The sequence below is a fragment of the Erinaceus europaeus genome, chromosome 13 (assembly GCF_950295315.1).
Source record: "Erinaceus europaeus chromosome 13, mEriEur2.1, whole genome shotgun sequence".
NCBI lineage: Eukaryota > Metazoa > Chordata > Mammalia > Eulipotyphla > Erinaceidae > Erinaceus > Erinaceus europaeus.
The window spans coordinates 21898762-21917149 of record NC_080174.1 but is presented as its reverse complement, the minus strand read 5'-3'; the positions used below and the strand labels follow the sequence as shown (position 1 = coordinate 21917149).

The 18388-nt window shown below is 40.5% G+C and overlaps 1 protein-coding gene across 2 annotated transcripts in view; it reads left to right on the top strand.

The window, feature by feature from the left end:
* The first annotated feature begins 14072 nt into the window (after positions 1 to 14072).
* PHIP (pleckstrin homology domain interacting protein) overlaps positions 14073 to 18388 on the top strand; it is a 121611-nt gene continuing 117295 nt past the window's right edge. For both annotated transcript variants that reach the window (XM_060205423.1, XM_060205422.1), the window contains exons 1-4: positions 14073 to 14331; positions 14445 to 14503; positions 14633 to 14662; positions 14848 to 14907. In XM_060205423.1, coding sequence (XP_060061406.1) covers positions 14292 to 14331; positions 14445 to 14503; positions 14633 to 14662; positions 14848 to 14907 — 189 coding nt within the window. In that variant the 5' untranslated portion in view covers positions 14073 to 14291. The remainder of the gene's footprint in view (positions 14332 to 14444; positions 14504 to 14632; positions 14663 to 14847; positions 14908 to 18388) is intronic.

Sequence of the window (18388 nt, the reverse complement as noted above, 5' to 3'; positions counted from 1 at the left end):
GTCTTCCCCTCCTCTCTCCACTTCTCTCTGTCCTAACAATGACAACATCAATAACAACAATAATAATTACAGCAATAAAACAACAAGGGCAACAAAAGGGAATAAGTAAATAAATATTTTTTAAAAGTAATAAAATAGATGACGTGATGATTCAATAGAGATATATTTCCTCTTGTGGCATACATTCTGTAGTACTCTGGGATTAATAAGAACAATCAAATGCTTGCTTTAGGATTATTGATTTTTCATGAGTGAATTTGTGCTCATCCTACCCATTTTCATCCTGATTTTATTATAATTTTTCCAGTTTTCAAAGATATTAATACTTTGTTCAGTTCCTGTACACCAACTTTCAGCATATTATATTTTACTTTGTTTTTATTGTAACCAGCGTTATTTCTGAGGCTAGGTGACTGCATGGAAAATCCACCACTCTTGATAGTCATTTTTCCTTTTTCATTTTTTGACAGGACAGAGGGAAATGGAGGGGGAGTGGTAGAGAGGGAGAGAGACACCTGCATCACTGTTTCACTACTTGTCAAGTTTCCCTCCTGCAAATGGGGACCAGGGCCTTTAACCTGGGTCCTTGTGCATGATAGTGTGTGTGCTCAAGTGGGTGTGCCATTGCCTGTCCGCCAGCTCTCCATATCTTTGTGCTATTTGTATTACCTTTTCCTAGATGGTCTCTAGTCTTCTGGCCTATTGTTTTCTTTGAGGTGTGGTTAGAATCACAGAATATTTTTATCAATGACATACAGTACTGTGGGGCGATAGTTCATATGTTCAATACCCTTTACTGTACTTAGTTTTGGTTTTGAGAACAAAAGCTTCTAGGACAATGCTTTATGGTAAATAATCTGAAATTACTATGGGGTCTTTATCCACAGGGCCATTTTAGGATACTACTATTTATTATCATTGACCTCACACTTTTCTTCCCATAAAAACTTCTTGTCAACTGAAAGTCAGTACATTTTAATGTGTGTTTGTATGCTTCTCATGTTCTAAAACATGAACCTAGATGAACTCCTGTGCTACCAGCTTCATTTGTTCAGAAACGTACTGTTTTTCAGTTTGTCTTTTCTAAATTTTGCTCACCTATAGGTCAAATGAAACATTAATGTGATGTACAGGGGCTAGGTGGTTGTGCCTCAGGCTAAGTGCACACATTACAGTGTGCAAGGGTCTGGGTTCAAGCCTCCAGTCCCTACCTGCAAAGCAAAGATCACAAGTGGTGAAGCAGTGCAAAAGGTGTTCCCTTTCCTGTTGATATATCCCTACCTGATGACAGAAAAATAATAGAAAATATAGGAGCTACTAAAAATAAGTTTTTACATAAATGTCTGCCTTATACAAATGTCCATGTCTTATATACATACCTACTCATACATAAGTGTGTTTTGATAGGAGAATATCACAAGTTTTTATCCAAGCAAGAGTAAAGTGTGAAATGAAGTACACATAACATGCTTTGGAACAAGACCAGCATCCTTTGAATCCCAGTTCTGATCTGGTTTGGTTTCTGACCGTGGCTGAATCATGGAATTGCTCTGGGTGTCCATGACCTTCTAAGTTGAATGTAAAAGGAATCTCCATGGTTTAAAATAGGTCTTCAGTCAGACTTCCTTTCTTAATCCATTTGAGTAAGTGTATGAATAGTAACAACTAACAGTTATTTAGACTATGTCCCTAATCTGTGCATAAAAAGTGGTTTGTGTATATTTATGACAGAAGATTTCTTGATTAAGAATAAGAGTTCTAGAAACAACTTTCCTAAACTCATACCCTAACTTAATAAGTAACTAGCCTCAAGATTTAAGACAAATTACTATATTGCTCTAATGCTTCAATTTTCTCATCTTTCAAGTGGGCACTTAACAAGATAGTTAGCTTGCATAGTGTGCTTGCTTTGTCACACACACAACTCAGGTTCAAGTCCAGCCTCCATCAGATTGGAGGGAAGCTTCAATACTATGACCTTTTCATCTCTCCCTATGTCTTTATCTAAAACTGTCAGACTGGCACAGCAAATCCCAGGCTACTAAAAAAATCATTAACATCTTCATAGGGCTTATGAGGCCTAAATGAAATAATATTTGTTAAGCTCTTCGAACAGTGCCTGGCATATATATTGTATAAATATTTAACATATGCTCATTTTTCTTATAGACAGCATTAGTAATTCATTCAGCCTATATCAGACCTCTGGAGTTACACTGTTCTTATCTTATTTGTGGGGAAATTATGATAAGCAACCTAAAATAATTTCCCGGAGGACATTCAGTAAACAACATTATTAAATAGAATTAGGATCTGATTCTTGTCTGTGTCATGAACTATTCAGATTTATCCTTTCTCTCCAAGTCAGAATGACGTTGGGTCCTCCATGCTACATTATTTGTTTTAAAATAGTTTATTTTATTATTTATTTATTTATTTATTTATTTTTAGTTCTTCTTCTTCTAGCGTTTGCCATTCTTCCTTAGCCAGTCAACAGCGTCAGGTTGAGCCTGATGTAAAGTTTCAAGACCTCCTTTGAATCTGGAGAGGTGGCAGTCGTTGACTATGTGGGTCATAGTCTGTCTGTAGCCGCAGGGGCAGTTCAGTAAAACAGATAGACATAGACCAGGACATTACTCAGCTCTGGCGTATGGTGGTGTAGGGGATTGAACCTGAGAACTCAGAGATTCCATTATGAAAATCTTCTGTATAACCATTATGATATCTCCCTAGCCCTGCATTATTCTTTTTGACTATTCAGCTACCCTAGTCTTTCACCAATATAAGAAAGATCTTAAAGTTGTATAAATTTGCAAAGGACAGTAAAGAATTTAAGAAATACTCAACAACAAAATACAAATACCCCATTAAAGATGAGGAGAGAGCATGAACAGAATCTTCGCCAAAAGATTCACCAATTCTTTATCAAAAAGACCAGCAGACATATGAAGAATGCTCAAAGACACTGATTATCAGATAAATCCAAATAAAAATAATAATGAGATACCACTTTATACCTGTGACAATGCCATACATCAGAAAGAACAGAAAAGGGACTTGGGTGATAGCATAATGGCTATGTAAAAAGACTTTTTATTTATTTATTTTCCTTTTTGTTGTCCTTGTTGTTTTTATCTTTGTTGTTATTATTATTGTTATTATTGCTGTCATTGTTGTTGGATAGGACAGAGAGAAATGGAGAGAGCAAGGGAAGACAGAGAGTGGGAGAGAAAGACACCTACAGACTGCTTCACCACTAGTGAAACGACCCCTCTGCAGGTGGGGAGCCAGGGGCTTGAACCGGGATCCTGGGCCAGTCCTTGTGCTTTGTGCCATGTGTGCTTAACCTGCTGTGCTACTGCCCAACCCTTGTAAAAAGACTTTTTACCTGAGGCTCTGAGGTCCCAGGTTCAATCCCCAATACTACCACAAACCAGAATTGAGCAGAGCTCTTGTCTCTCTGCTCCTCCCCCTTCTCTATGTCCATTTTTATTAAAAATAAGATATATGGAAGTCGGGCGGTGGCGCAGTGGGTTAAGCGCACGTGGCGCAAAGCGCAGGGACCGGCGTAAGGATCCCGGCTCGAGCCCCCGGCTCTCCATCTGCAGGGGAGTCGCTTCACGGGCGGTGAAGCAGGTCTGCAGGTGTCTATCTTTCTCTCCCCTCTCTCTCTGTCTTCCCCTCCTCTCTCCATTTCTCTCTGTCCTATCCAACAACAAAAGCAACCTCAACAATGGCAATAATAACCGCAACGAGGCTGCAACGACTAGGGCAACAAAAAGGGGGGAAAATGGCCTCCAGGAGCGGTGGATTCATGGTGCAGGCACCGAGCCCAGCAATAACCCTGGAGGAAAAAAAAAGATATATATAAAATAAAGGACAGAAACAAGTCTGTGGGGGAGGAGGGGGGAGTGGGGGAAGAGGAACACTTGTAAGTGCTGAGAGGAATGTAAATCAGCTCAACCTCTGTGGAATACACACTGGATATTTATCAGAACATTAAAAATGGATCTGCCATATGACCTGGCAACTCCTCTTATAGCCATCTACCAAAAAAAAGTGAATGCAAAAACATCTATGTACACCTATGTTCACAGAAGTACAAGTTATAACAGTCCAAATACGCAAGCAACATAGATGCCCAATACTAAGTGAATGTTTAAGGAAGCTGTGATATATATATATATATATATATATATATACATATATATATATATATATATATATATATTTCTCAGCTATTTAAAATGATAAAATTATATCCTTTGCGTCATCTTGGGTGGAACTTGAAGGAATTATGTTAAGTGAGGTCAGTCAGGAAAGAGAAGAATGAATACTAGGTGATCTCACTCAAAGGTGGAACTAGGAGAGAAAGACAAAATACAGGGTGAAACTTGGACTAGATGTGACCTACTGCAGCAAGGACATTGGGCAAGGCGAGGGTTGAGAGTGCACTGGGGGTGGGAGTGGTATCAGCTTCTTATCATGGAAAGATGAGATAAGCACCCATGTAACAATTGGTTTATAAGTCATTACTTCCCTAATGAAATAATAGTAATAATAATAAGCCACACTTATTACACACACACACACACACACACACACACACACACGGAGAGAGGGAGAAGAGGAAGAAGAAGAAGAAGAAATAAGAAGAGGAGGAGGAGCAGCAGGAGGAAGAAGGGAAAGGAGAAGGAGGAGAAGGAAGAGGAGAAAGAGAAGGAGGAGAAGAAGAAGGAGAAGAAGAAAAAATGGGACTAGATAATCCCTAGGTGTCATTCTAACTCTAAAAGTCTGTGGTTGTATGTGTGGAATTACTGCGATTATGGATGTTATAACCCAGACTGTCTTTTTCATTTGCTAAGGTGGTCCCCTGACGCACCATTCTATTTATTTGAGATTCTATTTACAAGTATGTTTGATTTCCTTAGGATTCTTTGGGGAACATGATATATAAAACAGAGATAAAAGAAGCATAAGTAAAATGTACTATAACATGTTAAAGTTAAGTAGTAAAGTGAAGTTGAGGGGAGGAAGGGGAATTTGTTATTATTCACTTTAAGTGTCCTTGCAGAAGATTTCTTTATTTTTATGAGAGAGGAGTCCAGAACACTGCTCAGCTGTGGCATATTGTGATACCAAAAATCAAACCTGGACCATTAGAAATTCAAGTCCTGTGTTTTGAAATACTAAACTATCTCCTTGGTCCTGGGCTTCCCTGTTTATGGCATTGCTTTGTTATTCAGTGACCAACTTATCTTTTGGAAATAACTTTTTTTTTTCCTCCTCCAAGGTTATAGCTGGGTCTCAGTACTGACACTATGAATCCACTGGGACACTTCCCAAGTAATGAAGCAGGTCTGCAGGTGTCTCTGTTTCTCTCCCTCTCTACCACCCCCTACCCTCAATTTCTCTGTGTCTTATGGGATAGAATGGGGGAAAAATTCCCCCATTCATTACTTGGGAAGTGTCCCTGTTGCAGGTAAGGAGTGGGGCATGAACCTGTGTCCTTGAGCATAGTACTGTGTGTGCTTAACCACATGCACCACTGCCCAGCCCTCAATACTAACTATTCTTTAGTGATGCAACTATCCATTTTATATACAAACAATATTACAAAAAGGGCTCTGAATGAACAGAGCCTATTCAATTGTCACATGATATTCTGCTATTGCTTTTGAATACAAATGTAATTTGTTTTATTTCATTCAATGGAAAACTATCAATAGTCTCATCTGCTTCTGTTCTGTAAAAATATAGCAAATGGGAATCATTGTTAGGATCCAAGCTAATCCACCTCCACAGGTGATAATAGTTTATCTAATCAACATACACCGAGGAAAAATCACTAAGTCATTAAATTCCTTCTATACTCTGAATTGTTGAATACACTGGGAATACAGGAAGTCAAAATTCAGAGGTTATCCTAAAATATTTCTTAGCTTAGCAGAACATCATAGAACTATAATATATCACAATAGTGTGCTATCATAGACACACAGAAATGGCACTCTGGAAGCACAGCGGATTAACACTTCACTGTTGGTTAGAAGGAGAAGCACACAGGATTTCTCATAAAAGGGAGGCCTGGGTGGGCTATTATAAATAACATTATGGTTTGGTGTGGACATGAAGATTCTAGAAAGAGGAACCAGGATGTGTAAAAAATGAAAGGCATATTTAGAAAACTTTCTTTTTTTAAAAAATTATTTTATTTATTTATTCCCTTTTGTTGCCCTTGTTGTTTTATTGTTGTCATTGTTGTTGGATAGGACAGAGAGAAATGGAGAGAGGAGGGGAAGACAGAGAGGGGGAGAGAAAGACAGACACCTACAGACCTGCTTCACCGCCTGTGAAGGGACCTGCCTGCAGGTGGGGAGCCAGGGGCTCGAACCGGGATCCTGATGCCGGTCCTTGAGCTTAGCGCCACCTGCGCTTAACCCGCTGTGCTACAGCCCGACTCCCTTTAGAAAACTTTCTATACAGGAGAGGAATGTGTGTTCTTAGTCCTATGGATAAAGTGTGAAAAAGTTTCAGGGAATAAATTCTGAGGGGTCTCACTCACACTTATACGAAGGCTTGCCTAGGTGAGTGTTGTGTGTGTGTGTGTGAAGGATAAACAACTGAGTGACAAGACCTGATTTGTTGACACTTTACATTTCTTTTTAATTCATTTATTCCCTTTTGTTGCCCTTGTTTTATTGTTGTAGTTATTATTGTGTTATTAGACACATTGATACAATGTCTCATGTCTTTGTGATAAGTATTTGAAAAACACCCACCCGTTAAGGAGGTACGCTTTACTCTGACATTGGCAAAAATGTTGCATTAAGAGCAATTTAGTAACAAAAAAAGCATGTAGATTGCTCGTGTGTGTAAAGCCTACAAACGCTTACATAAAGAGTAATTACACATATGTGTACTCACAAAAAGAAAATAAATGGTGCTTGGCATTTCATTACTTACCGAGAAATGGAGGAAGAAATAAGACTCTTCCCCCCTCCTTTTCACCTCAGTTGTGTAAAACACTTCTCTAGTACTAAGCAGAGGAGCTGAAAATAGGGGATAGTGAAAGTTTTTACTATTGACCCTTTCTCAAATATAAGAAACAAACAACAGATTCATCTTTACATTTCTCTCAGCTCTTAGGATACATTTAATCACGCATCTTAATTTCCACATTTAGTTTAAATTGAAAACAAAAGTTTCAATGTTGAAAGAGAAGAATTTTACTACAGACAGACACTGAAAATATGTGAACTTGGGGAAAGATGGGAAGCTCATATATCACACCTGCAAAAAACAAAAAAAAATCCAAAACTGAATGACCATCATACATACAAAGAGTGATATGTGTAAACTAAAGAGATGAAAATGGCAAGGCAATATATTTCTTCTTTTTCATGTTACCACTAACTCAGTATACCTAATTCTTCTTCTAGCGTTTGCCCTAGTATACCTAATGATGTACACTGATAAAGACTTCTGACAACTGTTGAAAGGAAGTAACGCATACATTCTAGCAGGAAATCTCATATAATATTTTAACTTTTCTATAAGCCATTGTGAGTTGGTACAGTTTTATGAACATTACAAATGTACTAGCACCATTTATTAGCAGCTGTTATTTTTAAAACTTTTTTATATTTATTTATTCCCTTTTGTTTTTTTATTGTTGTAGTTATTATTGATGTTGTTGTTGTTGGACAGGACAGAGAGAAATGGAGAGAGGAGGGGAAGACAGAGAGGGGGAGAGAAAGACACCTGCAGACCTGCTTCACCGCCTGTGAAGCGACTCCCCTGCAGGTGGGATCCCGGGGCTAGAGCCAGGATCTTTACGCCGGTCCTTGCACTTTGCGCCACCTGCGCTTAACCCACTGCGCTACCGTCGAACTCCCAGCAGCTATTATTTTTATGCGTTCAAATCTAAGCATGGGAAGCTATGAATGCAATGGGATATGTAAATGTAATCTCAAAACCAAATGATAAACTTACACTTTGAATACAGATCTCAGTTGAACAGTCTACTTGTTCTCCATACTTATTTTCAAAATTTAAAACTATATGGCAGAACTCATTCTTTGGATTCATGACTACTTTAACAATAAACATGGCTATACCCATCAAAGGGAATAAAGCAACATAATCATAAGTCAAGGTGATCTTTGTCAGGTTAAGAGAAGAAAAACAAAGGCAATGGACAGATAAGGTGATATGACTAGATAGGTTTTCCTATAGGAATTCAGAAAAAGTCTACGGCATTCTTCCCTGAACGATCTCATCTGATCCCTGAAGCTAAGAAGGGTCGGGACTGGTTAGTACTTGGATGGGAGGAATTCCGAAAATACAAAGGTCATTTTAATTATGAAGCCAGTTTGAATCTGAATTGGTTTTATTCTCAACTTAGTTAAGATGTCTTACTTTTCTATTTGAACCCCAAATCAAACTTACTCAGGCAGACTACATATATATTTCCCCTAAGTGAAGATAAAACACATTGATATTTTTATTGGGGGGTTTAATGGTTTACAGTCAACAATAAAATACAGTAACAAAAAATAAAATACAGTAGTCTGTACATGTATAACTTTTCTCAGTTTTCCACATAACAAATCAGCCCCCTCTATATCCTATGACATCCATCATGTGCCAGGACCTGAACATGGGACCACCCATCCCGGAGTCCTTTACTTTGGTGCAATACACCGAAGCCAGTCCAAATTCTGCTTTGTGTTCTCTTTTTAATTAATTAATTTGTTTTTTTAATTTTTGTTTTCCCTTTTGCTGCCCTTGCTTTATTGTTGTTGTAATTATTATTGTTGTTTTTTAAAACATATTTTTTAACATTCTTTTAAAAATATTTTTATTTTATTTATTTGTTATTGGATAAAGACAGAGAGAAGGGGAGATAGAGAGGAAGAGAGACAAAGAGACACCTGCAGACCTGCTTCATCGCCTGTGAAGTGACTCCCCTGCAGGTGGGGAGCCCAGGGCTTGAAGTGGGATCCTGACCGGTCCTCGCCGACCAACTCCCATTATTGTTGTTATTGATGTCGTCGTTGTTGGGTAGGACAGAAAGAAATGGAGAGAGGAGGGAAAGAAAGAGAGGGGGAGAGAAAGACAGACACCTGCAGACCTGCTTCACAGCCTGTGAAGTGACTCTCTTGCACATGGGGAGCCGGGAGCTGGAACTGGGATCCTTATGCTGGTCCTTGCGCTTCCTGTGATGTGCGCTTAACTCGCTGCGCTACCGCCTGACCCCCATTATTTTTTAAATTTATTATGGTGATTTAATAATGCTAGAAAAGATTGTGGGACGAGTGGGGTACAATTCATATAACTCCCACCACCACTGTACTATATCCCGTCCCCTCCATTGGAAGATTCCCTATTCTTTATCCCTCTGGGAGTATGGACCAAAGATCTTTATGGAGTGCAGAAGGTTGGAGGTCTGGCTTCTGTAATTGCTTCTCTGCTGGACATGGGTGCTGACAGGTCGATCCATAACCCCCCCCCCAACAATATATTTTTAACCAACCATTCCTATTCCTCAACAGCAAATCGATTTTTGATGACTTTGATTTTGAATATTTTTAATGTATAAATTATCCACTAACTTGTCAGATAAACCTTATCTTTGCCTGAATAAAATATTTATTCGTGAGGGGGCAGGGTCTTCAAGTTTATGAATTCAGGGACATGTCAAGCAATGCAATTACATATCCCACACTCCTTCAATTCCATCTTAAAATCACATTGATGTATGCTTTCATAATAGCCACCAATTGCTAAAGCCTGCATATCTTTTCCTCCAAATTTACCTTCTCCTCTTCCACTGCTTTCTCCAGTCCAGCCCACTCTTGATACACCAGACATCTTCATATGACAGAACTTGCCTACAGACTTCCCCTTTAAGTTTTCTGCCATCTGGAACAGCTTTTTCTACTTCATCCACTGTGTTGCTCCAAATCTTGGGGGAATATGTTCTAAAATTGTTTTTCTCCTTTAATCTTTATAATCGTACTTTTAACTCATGAAGTGATGTTTAGACAACATATTTCAGACCATGAAGATGCATTTCTTGTACAAACTAAGACATTTAAAAGAATTTAAATTACTAGGATTATTTAGGTTGGAGGGGGAGAAAGTTGAGTGGTGCATCACTAATAACATTTAGATAGATAAGGTGTTACACTGTGATTGGTAACCAATTAATCATTGTTACATGTTAAAAGAAATTGTGTAAGTAAAATGCTTCTCAGTGAGATGATAGAGAACCTGAATTCTTAAATAGCGAGCTGATTTAAAAGTTAGTTACCTCAAGTCTTTCTGTAGAAGTCAAATAGTATATATCTCTTCCTATGTTTCAAATTTCATATAACTCAAGGCTTGTGAAGAAAGGACATGTTTTGTGAGACAAAAAGTCAAATGGACATGGACAAAACCTAGAATACTGGAGATCAAGTCAGAAGAAGGGGTGTAGTTTGTCAAACAGGATTCTTTTGACCATGTGTTTTGTAACTAGGGTATATTAGTATTAAAAAGGAAGATAATTTTAAAATAAAAGTGTGTTTCTACATTTCCATTTCTATACTTTATAGTGTAAAGGCTTTACTACTAATAACAACAAAAAATAAAAATAAGATTTAATATATAATTTAAGAAGTTGTATTTGGAGAGATTTTTTTTTCCGAGTTATGCAATTTTAGTACCATTTCATCATACTAGTGGAAATGAACCAAATTTCATAAATAGAGTTAAACTATTTCATTTGTAAGAACTGTCCTATCTTGTTTCATAAAGGATTTGAATGACAATATTTGATAATTTCACTTGAATCACAGTGTATTATGCTAGATGCAAACTTTTTGTTAGCTGGGTGCAAGAGATGTTAAGTTAAAAGAAGTGGTGACTTTCATAGAAATTTTTATATTTCAAGGAAAGTTTGTAATTCTCCTAAAGAGATTCAATTATATCAAAATATCAGTTCTTTGATTTTTAATTGTTTATTGTTTTTGTTAACCTTATTTTAAAAGGCATGTCAATCTTTTCAAATTAAGTTTTTATTTCTGAGGATGTGGCTAGAATGTGATCTTCATATATAAGAATCAGCTGAGAACATAACTGAATGTGTCACTGACTATGGAACTAACCTACAGAACTTCCAAGTAAAGCTTGTTTATTTATTTACTGATTTATTTTATGGGCAGACTTATTGTGTGCATATGCTCAATAAATGTTTTAATAAACCCTATAGTTAATTGATATTATCCCAGAATCTTGAAATAGGTTTCACATTTAAAGAAATCAAAATGTTTTAAAACATTTTTTTGCCTATTTTTGAAGGACTTAATATATTTCATTTTAACATCTATTTTGAAAAGCAAATACTTCACTTGACTGAAAAGTTGTACCTTTTAGCAGGCAATTCAAATGTTCTCATAACAGATTGATATAATTAGTCAACCATTAGTTTAAAGGCAGGGTTACAGCTATCTTCTAATCATACCTTTGAAAAAGATACCACAAACATTGTTAAAGGTTAAGTCAAAATGATGGAACATATTCAGAAAACCTGGGAAATTTTCCTTATTATTACTTTTTTTTTTTTTAAAGTAATGAAGTCCTAGTAGCATACTTAAGTGCTCTTATGGCTACTAAATGAAAAGGATACATACTATAATCCTAGTAGCTTTATTATGTTTACATAAATCACACGGTATACAGGACAACTTTATGAAGGATAATTTCATATCCCATGTCATAATTTGGTTTATTTTCCTTCAGAAGGATGAAAACATCTATTAGTAAGAATGAGATGAATGCAAAGATTTCAATACCACAAGATTCTAAGTATAATTTTTAGTTTCTAAAAGCTATTTATTTCAAGAGCATGATAATGCAAAGTACCACAATTATTTCAAGAATATGACTTAAAAAAAAGTTAAGGCTAAATAGAAAGCATCCATCCATAGTAATAAGTAGAATTGCAAAAAAAAAAAAAAACCAACATATGAATATGAAATGTCTATCTTCTCAAATCTAATCATCTAGAAGCAAGCTTACTTTACCTTTGAGACTTAGAATGGAAATAATGTCTAAAAATACAAATGTTTTCAGTATTTTAAGAATAATCATTTTAACAGCTAATCTGGTCACTAGGCAGCAAGCAATAGGACATGTCAGAGTAATGTCTCCTTACAGAAAAAAAATGATCTAATTGGGTTCCCAAAACAATGTTGCATCCTACTACCCCATAAAGGTTCAGGCTTCCCCCCCCCTTCCTCACGAGTACTGTGATTTTGGGGTGTTTTTAAGATAGGACATTACATTAGTGCAATATTGCATTGCAGCCTAAGGCAGTTGCACCAAGTATTTCTCACAAGAAATGTAAGAAGCTCAGAGGGTACAAGCCTCCAGGAAACAATCTAGAAAACCACACGACAGCTTGTTGGTCCTTTTCCTACAAATAACCTTTTTAGAGCATATTCACATAAAATACAGTTTACTATCTAACAATTTAAAGGAGAGTCTTTTGTTAAATGGTAACAAAAGAACGACTATCCAAATTTCCTTTAAAATGCAATCCTTGAAGAAATTCAACTCTCAAGTCTTTTTGAAAAGTGCTTAAATCATCTGGAAATAAATATCAGTTGGTGTCCTTGTTTTCTAACAAATGGCTTTGGCCCCATTGTTTCAATTAATTTCACCCATATTCGTTCTTAAAAAAAAAAAAAAAAAAAACAAGGCCCTTAGCCTCATCAGCTGAACACAGATGTATGATTTAGCATATAAAACTGGTAATTACATACTAATTTACTAAAGATGATTTTTTTCTCTTTTCGTTAGTTTTCAAGAAGTCTTCCCGTGATTAACTGTAAAGAGGAATGGTTTACACCTCAAATTAGAAGCCATTAATTAGCATGACGAAGTCAAATGCAAGATACACAAATAATTTAAATTATTTAATCACTAATCACCTTGGCTAAACTGTACTATACTCTTTCGATATCCCTCCATGGGTTATCGATCTGTCAGTAAATTAGCTCCCGACCAGTTAGAGATAAATATTAGCGTTCTTTCCTTTCTCTCGGGCTCACATTATTCCTTTTTGTAAACACTTAAAAAAATAATAAAGCTTTAAGGTTCTTTAATCCCAAGTCCCTAAATCTTGAGTCTTTTTGCAATCAGGGAGGGGAAAACAAAAAAAGACTACGTGAAGTACAGATCAGGAGTTCGCGCTGCCCACGTAACAATAAACACATTTAAAAAAAATAAATGTACGCTTCAGGCAATGACAGTAATAAAAGAGAGGCGAAGAGGTGGCTTCAGCAAATAACGGGCTTGCAAACGCCATCTGCCTAACAAAAAGCTCCCGAACCCCCTCTAATGCATTATATAGCACTCCGGTAAATTACACAACACTTCGCAGAGGCTGCAGAAAGAACGCAGGACAAGACTTACACAGATGCCAATCCGCAGCATTTATACACATGCACATGGCAAGAGACAGAAACCAAACACTATCATTCAAGTCGGGCCGGCTAGCGCGATCCCGACTTTGCCCAGCGTGAGAGCGCTCTCTGCGTGTGTGCCTGTGTGCGCGCGGGAGAGTGAGACCTACAGTCGGGGCATTTCCCCCTCTTTGGGGCAGTTTGGCTTCATTTGTTTCCTATTTCTGCTACACAGAAACTAACTTCCATCTCAAGCCCCTGCCAGCGCCGCTGAATAGAGCCGGTGCTGCGGCTCCGTGTGCGTCAGATCCCTCCGCGGAGTCGGCGCCGGCCCCCCTCCCCCCTCCCTGCCTCCTGCGATCGGCCTCCACAGAGAAAGCGCCTCGCCGCCAACCGGCGACTGGAGCTCCGACATCTTCTCTGACTGGAAATAAATAAATAAATCGCCGCCTGCGGCCGGGGAGGCCGGGGTGGGAGAGCCTCGCCGCGGAGGGGAGCGGGGCGCTAGGGGCGCCAGGGCAGAGGCACTCTTTTGCCCCCCCACCCCGTGCCGTGGGTGGCGGCGGGGGGCTGGGGCGCCGGCCGAGCCCGGGGCCGCGAAGGCGGCGGACTCCTTTCTGCGGCGGAGGGATCCGCGGCGGAGGCGGCGGCAGCCGTAGCCGCTGCCTGAGAGTTGTTGTTTCCTCCTCCTCCGCCTCCGCCGCCGTTGCTTGAATGGTGGAGCCGAGGCTCGGCTCGTGAGCACACAGTGACAGCTATAGGGCAGGCGGCGGCACCATCCCCGCTTCCCGTCGGCGGCGGGGTGCCCCGCCGGCGGCCCCGAAGTGACCCCTAAACATGTCTTGCGAGAGGAAAGGCCTCTCGGAGCTGCGATCGGGTAAGTCGGGGGGCTGCCGGGGCCGCTGCACCGGGCGATCGGCCCGCGGTCCCCCGCCCCCCGCCGCCCGGCCGCTCAGCCTGTGTGTCTCCCCGTCCCTCTCTCCCGCGCAGAGCTCTACTTCCTCATCGCCCGGTTCCTGGAAGATGGACCCTGTCAGCAGGCGGCTCAGGTACGGCGGCGGGCGCGCCGCGCGGGCCGGCCCGGCGCTGGCGGCTGGCGGGCGTGGGGGAGGGCGGCGGCGGCGGCGGGGCCGCGGCCCGGGGCGCGGGGCTCAGGTCGTCCCGCTTTGTTGTTGCAGGTGCTGATCCGCGAGGTGGCCGAGAAGGAGGTAAGGGCGGCGGCGGCCGGGCGCGTCCCTCGGCTGCGGGGCCGCTCCCGGGCCGCTGCGTGTCGGCGGGCGGCGGCGGCGGGGCGCGGGGCGCGGGGTCCCCGGCGGGGCGCGGGGCGGGCGGGGGAGGGGGCCGGGCGGGCCGGGGCGGGGGGCCGGGCTCACGGGGCGCCCTCTCCCCGCAGCTGCTGCCCCGCCGCACCGACTGGACCGGGAAGGAGCATCCCAGGACCTACCAGAATCTGGTGAGACGTTCACAGCGCGGAGCCAAGAAACTTTTCCCCGAGTCGAATAAAAATTGAATTTCCCGCAATTTTTTAGAGAGACAAAAACTTGGCCCCGGAACGTGAAAGCTCCGAAGGCCACGGGCAGGGTCTGGAGGCCGGTGCGGGGGCGGCGGGGGACAGGGGTCGGGGGGACCCGCCCCCCGGGCCCGCAGGGGCTGCCGACAGTTTATTTGGGATGTTTTGTTAATGTGCTAGAAATAAAGATACGTCATGAGTGTTGTGCAGTGCAAGGCCGGAGGAGGAGGGGCCGGCGCGCGCGGCCGAGCGGGCGGGGGCGCGCGCGAGCGAGGCGGCTGCGGCGGCGCGGAGGAGGAGGGCGCTCGCGCTCGCGCTCGCGCTGGGGCTCGGGCTCCGCTCTGCACGCGCGGCCGGCGCGGCGGCCTCCAGCCCCACACAATAGCTGCGGCCGAGCCGCTCTGAAGTGGCATTAGCATTTCGCCAGCGGGCTGTTGCGCCGCCGGGAACCCTTAGCAAGACATTTCTTGGCTGCCCCCCTCTCTCCCCTGCCATTTACCTCTTTTCTTTTTTCTTTTTCCTTGCATCTCTGAAATTCCTGCTTTTGTCCTTAGTTAATTTTTTTTGTTGTTGTTGTTATTGGAGGGGGTGATCCTAGTCGGCCAGCGGCACATCGTGACTTTTTTTTTTTCCTTAAGAGGCCTTCACCCGACGTGACACTCCAAAGACAGGTTTTATCAGGCTGCTCCTTATTTTCTTTCTCTTTTTCTTTTTCTTTCTTTCTTTTTTTTTTTTTCTTTTGCACGCCCCAGTGTCCCATGTGGAGCTCTTATCGGAGGTCGCTGGAGAGCTTTGATTTTTTTTTTTTTTTGGTAACCCATATTTTTTACTGTGGCGTGGAACTTGGCAAGTAAAAAAGTCTTTTCAGCTCCCACTGGGATGTGTTTGGTTTAATGACTTCTATTTCTTGTGGGGTTTCAAAAATGAAAGATTTTCATTTCTGGAATGGGACTCGCAAACAGTAGACCTACAGTTCACTTGAGTGCGGAGGATGGTGCAGTGCCGTGGTTGCACTGCGGAGCTGTGTGTCTCTGTGTTCATTTCTGAGACGAAGCGAGGTTGTGTGTGTGTGTGTGTGTGTGTGCACGCGTGTGCGTACTTGCGCGTGTGTGTATGTGTGCGCGCGGGGGCGCGCGTGTGGGTGGGTGTGCGCGTGTGGGTGGGTGTGCACGCGCACGCGCACGCGCGCGCTGGACGACTGAATCTGTCACCCCGCGGCACCAGGCCTTTGTGATCCATGCTGAGCATTGACTGTCCTCAGCCACGTTTGCTGCTCGAAGTCTGAGACGATGATAACGGCTAATGTTCACCAGCGCTTTTGAAAGCTCAGAAGTGATAGCTAGTTTGGGATTGAATGTCTTCTGTGAAATGAAGACAAGACATGATTGTAACGGCTTTTGTTTGATTGGGATGCAGAACATTTTGAGTCTGAGGTCTGTTACTGAGTAGAGGCTGTTGGTATGTGTCTGCAGCTGTTGACGTCAGCAAGTTGAGGATTTTGTAAATTGAAAGAGGACTTACAGTTTGTTAGCTTTCAGGTTGTGAACAGACTGATGCTTGGCTGTAATGGAGTATGAAATAAACTGCAAGATTTAGTAACTTTAAATTTATAAGGTTGTTAATGTTTGACAAAAATGATGGGTTTCCAAGTCTTATTAGTTAGCATAAAGATTATGATCAGTTTTGAGAATCAGGAACATTAGCAAAATACACCCTTGTATCTGTTTAAAACACACATACATCACACACACCACACCACACACACTTTGTTCAAGATTGCTCTTTACAACTATGTAGTTTTATTTATTTTTTTTTTCCTATCCCAAATGACTAATGGTTTCTGACAAAATTATGGGACTGTTTAATCTTTGTAGGAATATGATTTAGTTTTTTTCAGGAACAGCAGGGCTACCAATGTTTTTGGTAGAGTTTTTTATTTTTGTATTTTTTCACCGGTCAGTTATTAAACTAAATGAATTTATATCCTTAATTTCTTTATCAGGCTTGATGCAGTAGACGGCACCTTTATCAGTGTGTGTATCAAAAACCACCGATTTTACATGGCAGTGATTTTTCTTGCTTGAAATGCCTTCTCCTTGACCTAAGCAGTCATGTTGGCATTCTCATGAGACAGTTACTTGTTCTTGTAGAATTCAGAGTTCTCTTATAGTGCATGTGTGCGTGTGTGTGTGCATGTGTGTGTGTATGTGTGTTATTCAGCATATTGCTCGCTACATAAACTGGAAACAAGGCATCATTTCAGTTGCTTTTATGTTTCGCAAACTTCATGTGTAGGTAGGTGGGTCTTTAGCTTTGAGTTTTGTTGAGGTTAAATTAGCTTTATGAACATTTTGGAGCATTGGATATCTGGTCTAGATTAGTATATGTAAAGTCCTGTCATACTGTTTATTGTGTTTTTACTTGTGACTTAAATAGAGTTGTTCATTCCCTACCAAACTGAGTTTATTTTATATGGGGTGGAAGAGTAAAGCTCAAATGTTTGGTCAAAGAAAGAAAATAATAGCAACCTGTGGCTTTACTAGTACCTATACTTGGAAATGTGATGCCTGTTAATAAAATTGAGGTATGTTTTAAATGGGAGAATTTATGTATCAGGTTGAAATTTCTTTAAGACCTTATACTGTAGCTGTTTTAGAGGGAGTATAATTGTGAGTTTAAAAATAGGCATTGATCAGCATCTGCTTTTAACCTACAGGTATGTGATTGTTTAAAGACATTGTTTAAAGGCATTGTTAAAAGTTTTCAGAGTAAAAAAAAAAATGGATGAACGTACGCCGTGTGATTAATAAAAATAACTGTAAAACATAATTGTGATATTACCATCTAGAAATATATTTTTGAACAATAAATAGAATTTGATAGGATGCTAAAAGCTGTATGTGCTCATGTGTGTGCACCTCTCTTGCATATATTTTACTCACATTATATGCTTTTTTTAAATTAAAAAGTTGATATTAAATCTAAAGAACTTTTAAAAGCTTTTGTCAGAATTTTTTTAAATCCTAAGCATTTATGGCAAACTTTTTATAAAATGTGAAAATTCATTGAACTTTTTTGGACAAACAGAAACTTAGTCATTGAGTTCCTAATTTGGATAGCAAAGTTAGTTTATAGTTATCTTGATTAGTGGTGATTGCATGTTCATGAGATTTGAAGATTTTCTAGAGACTTCCACCAGAGTTGGGGCTGGTTGTGTTCTCATTGGTCCTTAGACCATTATTTTTTAAAGTGTGAGGTCTGTACATTTCTTAAATGAAGTATAAAATTCTTGTTGATTTCTTAATTTTCTTGGTTAATTGTGAAGTATCTTAAACATAAAGGGAGCTATGTTCAAAAACTAAACTGAATATTATAGCAGGGCTAGTCTATTGCTGAGTCTGTAAAAATGGGCTCCTACTCTCCA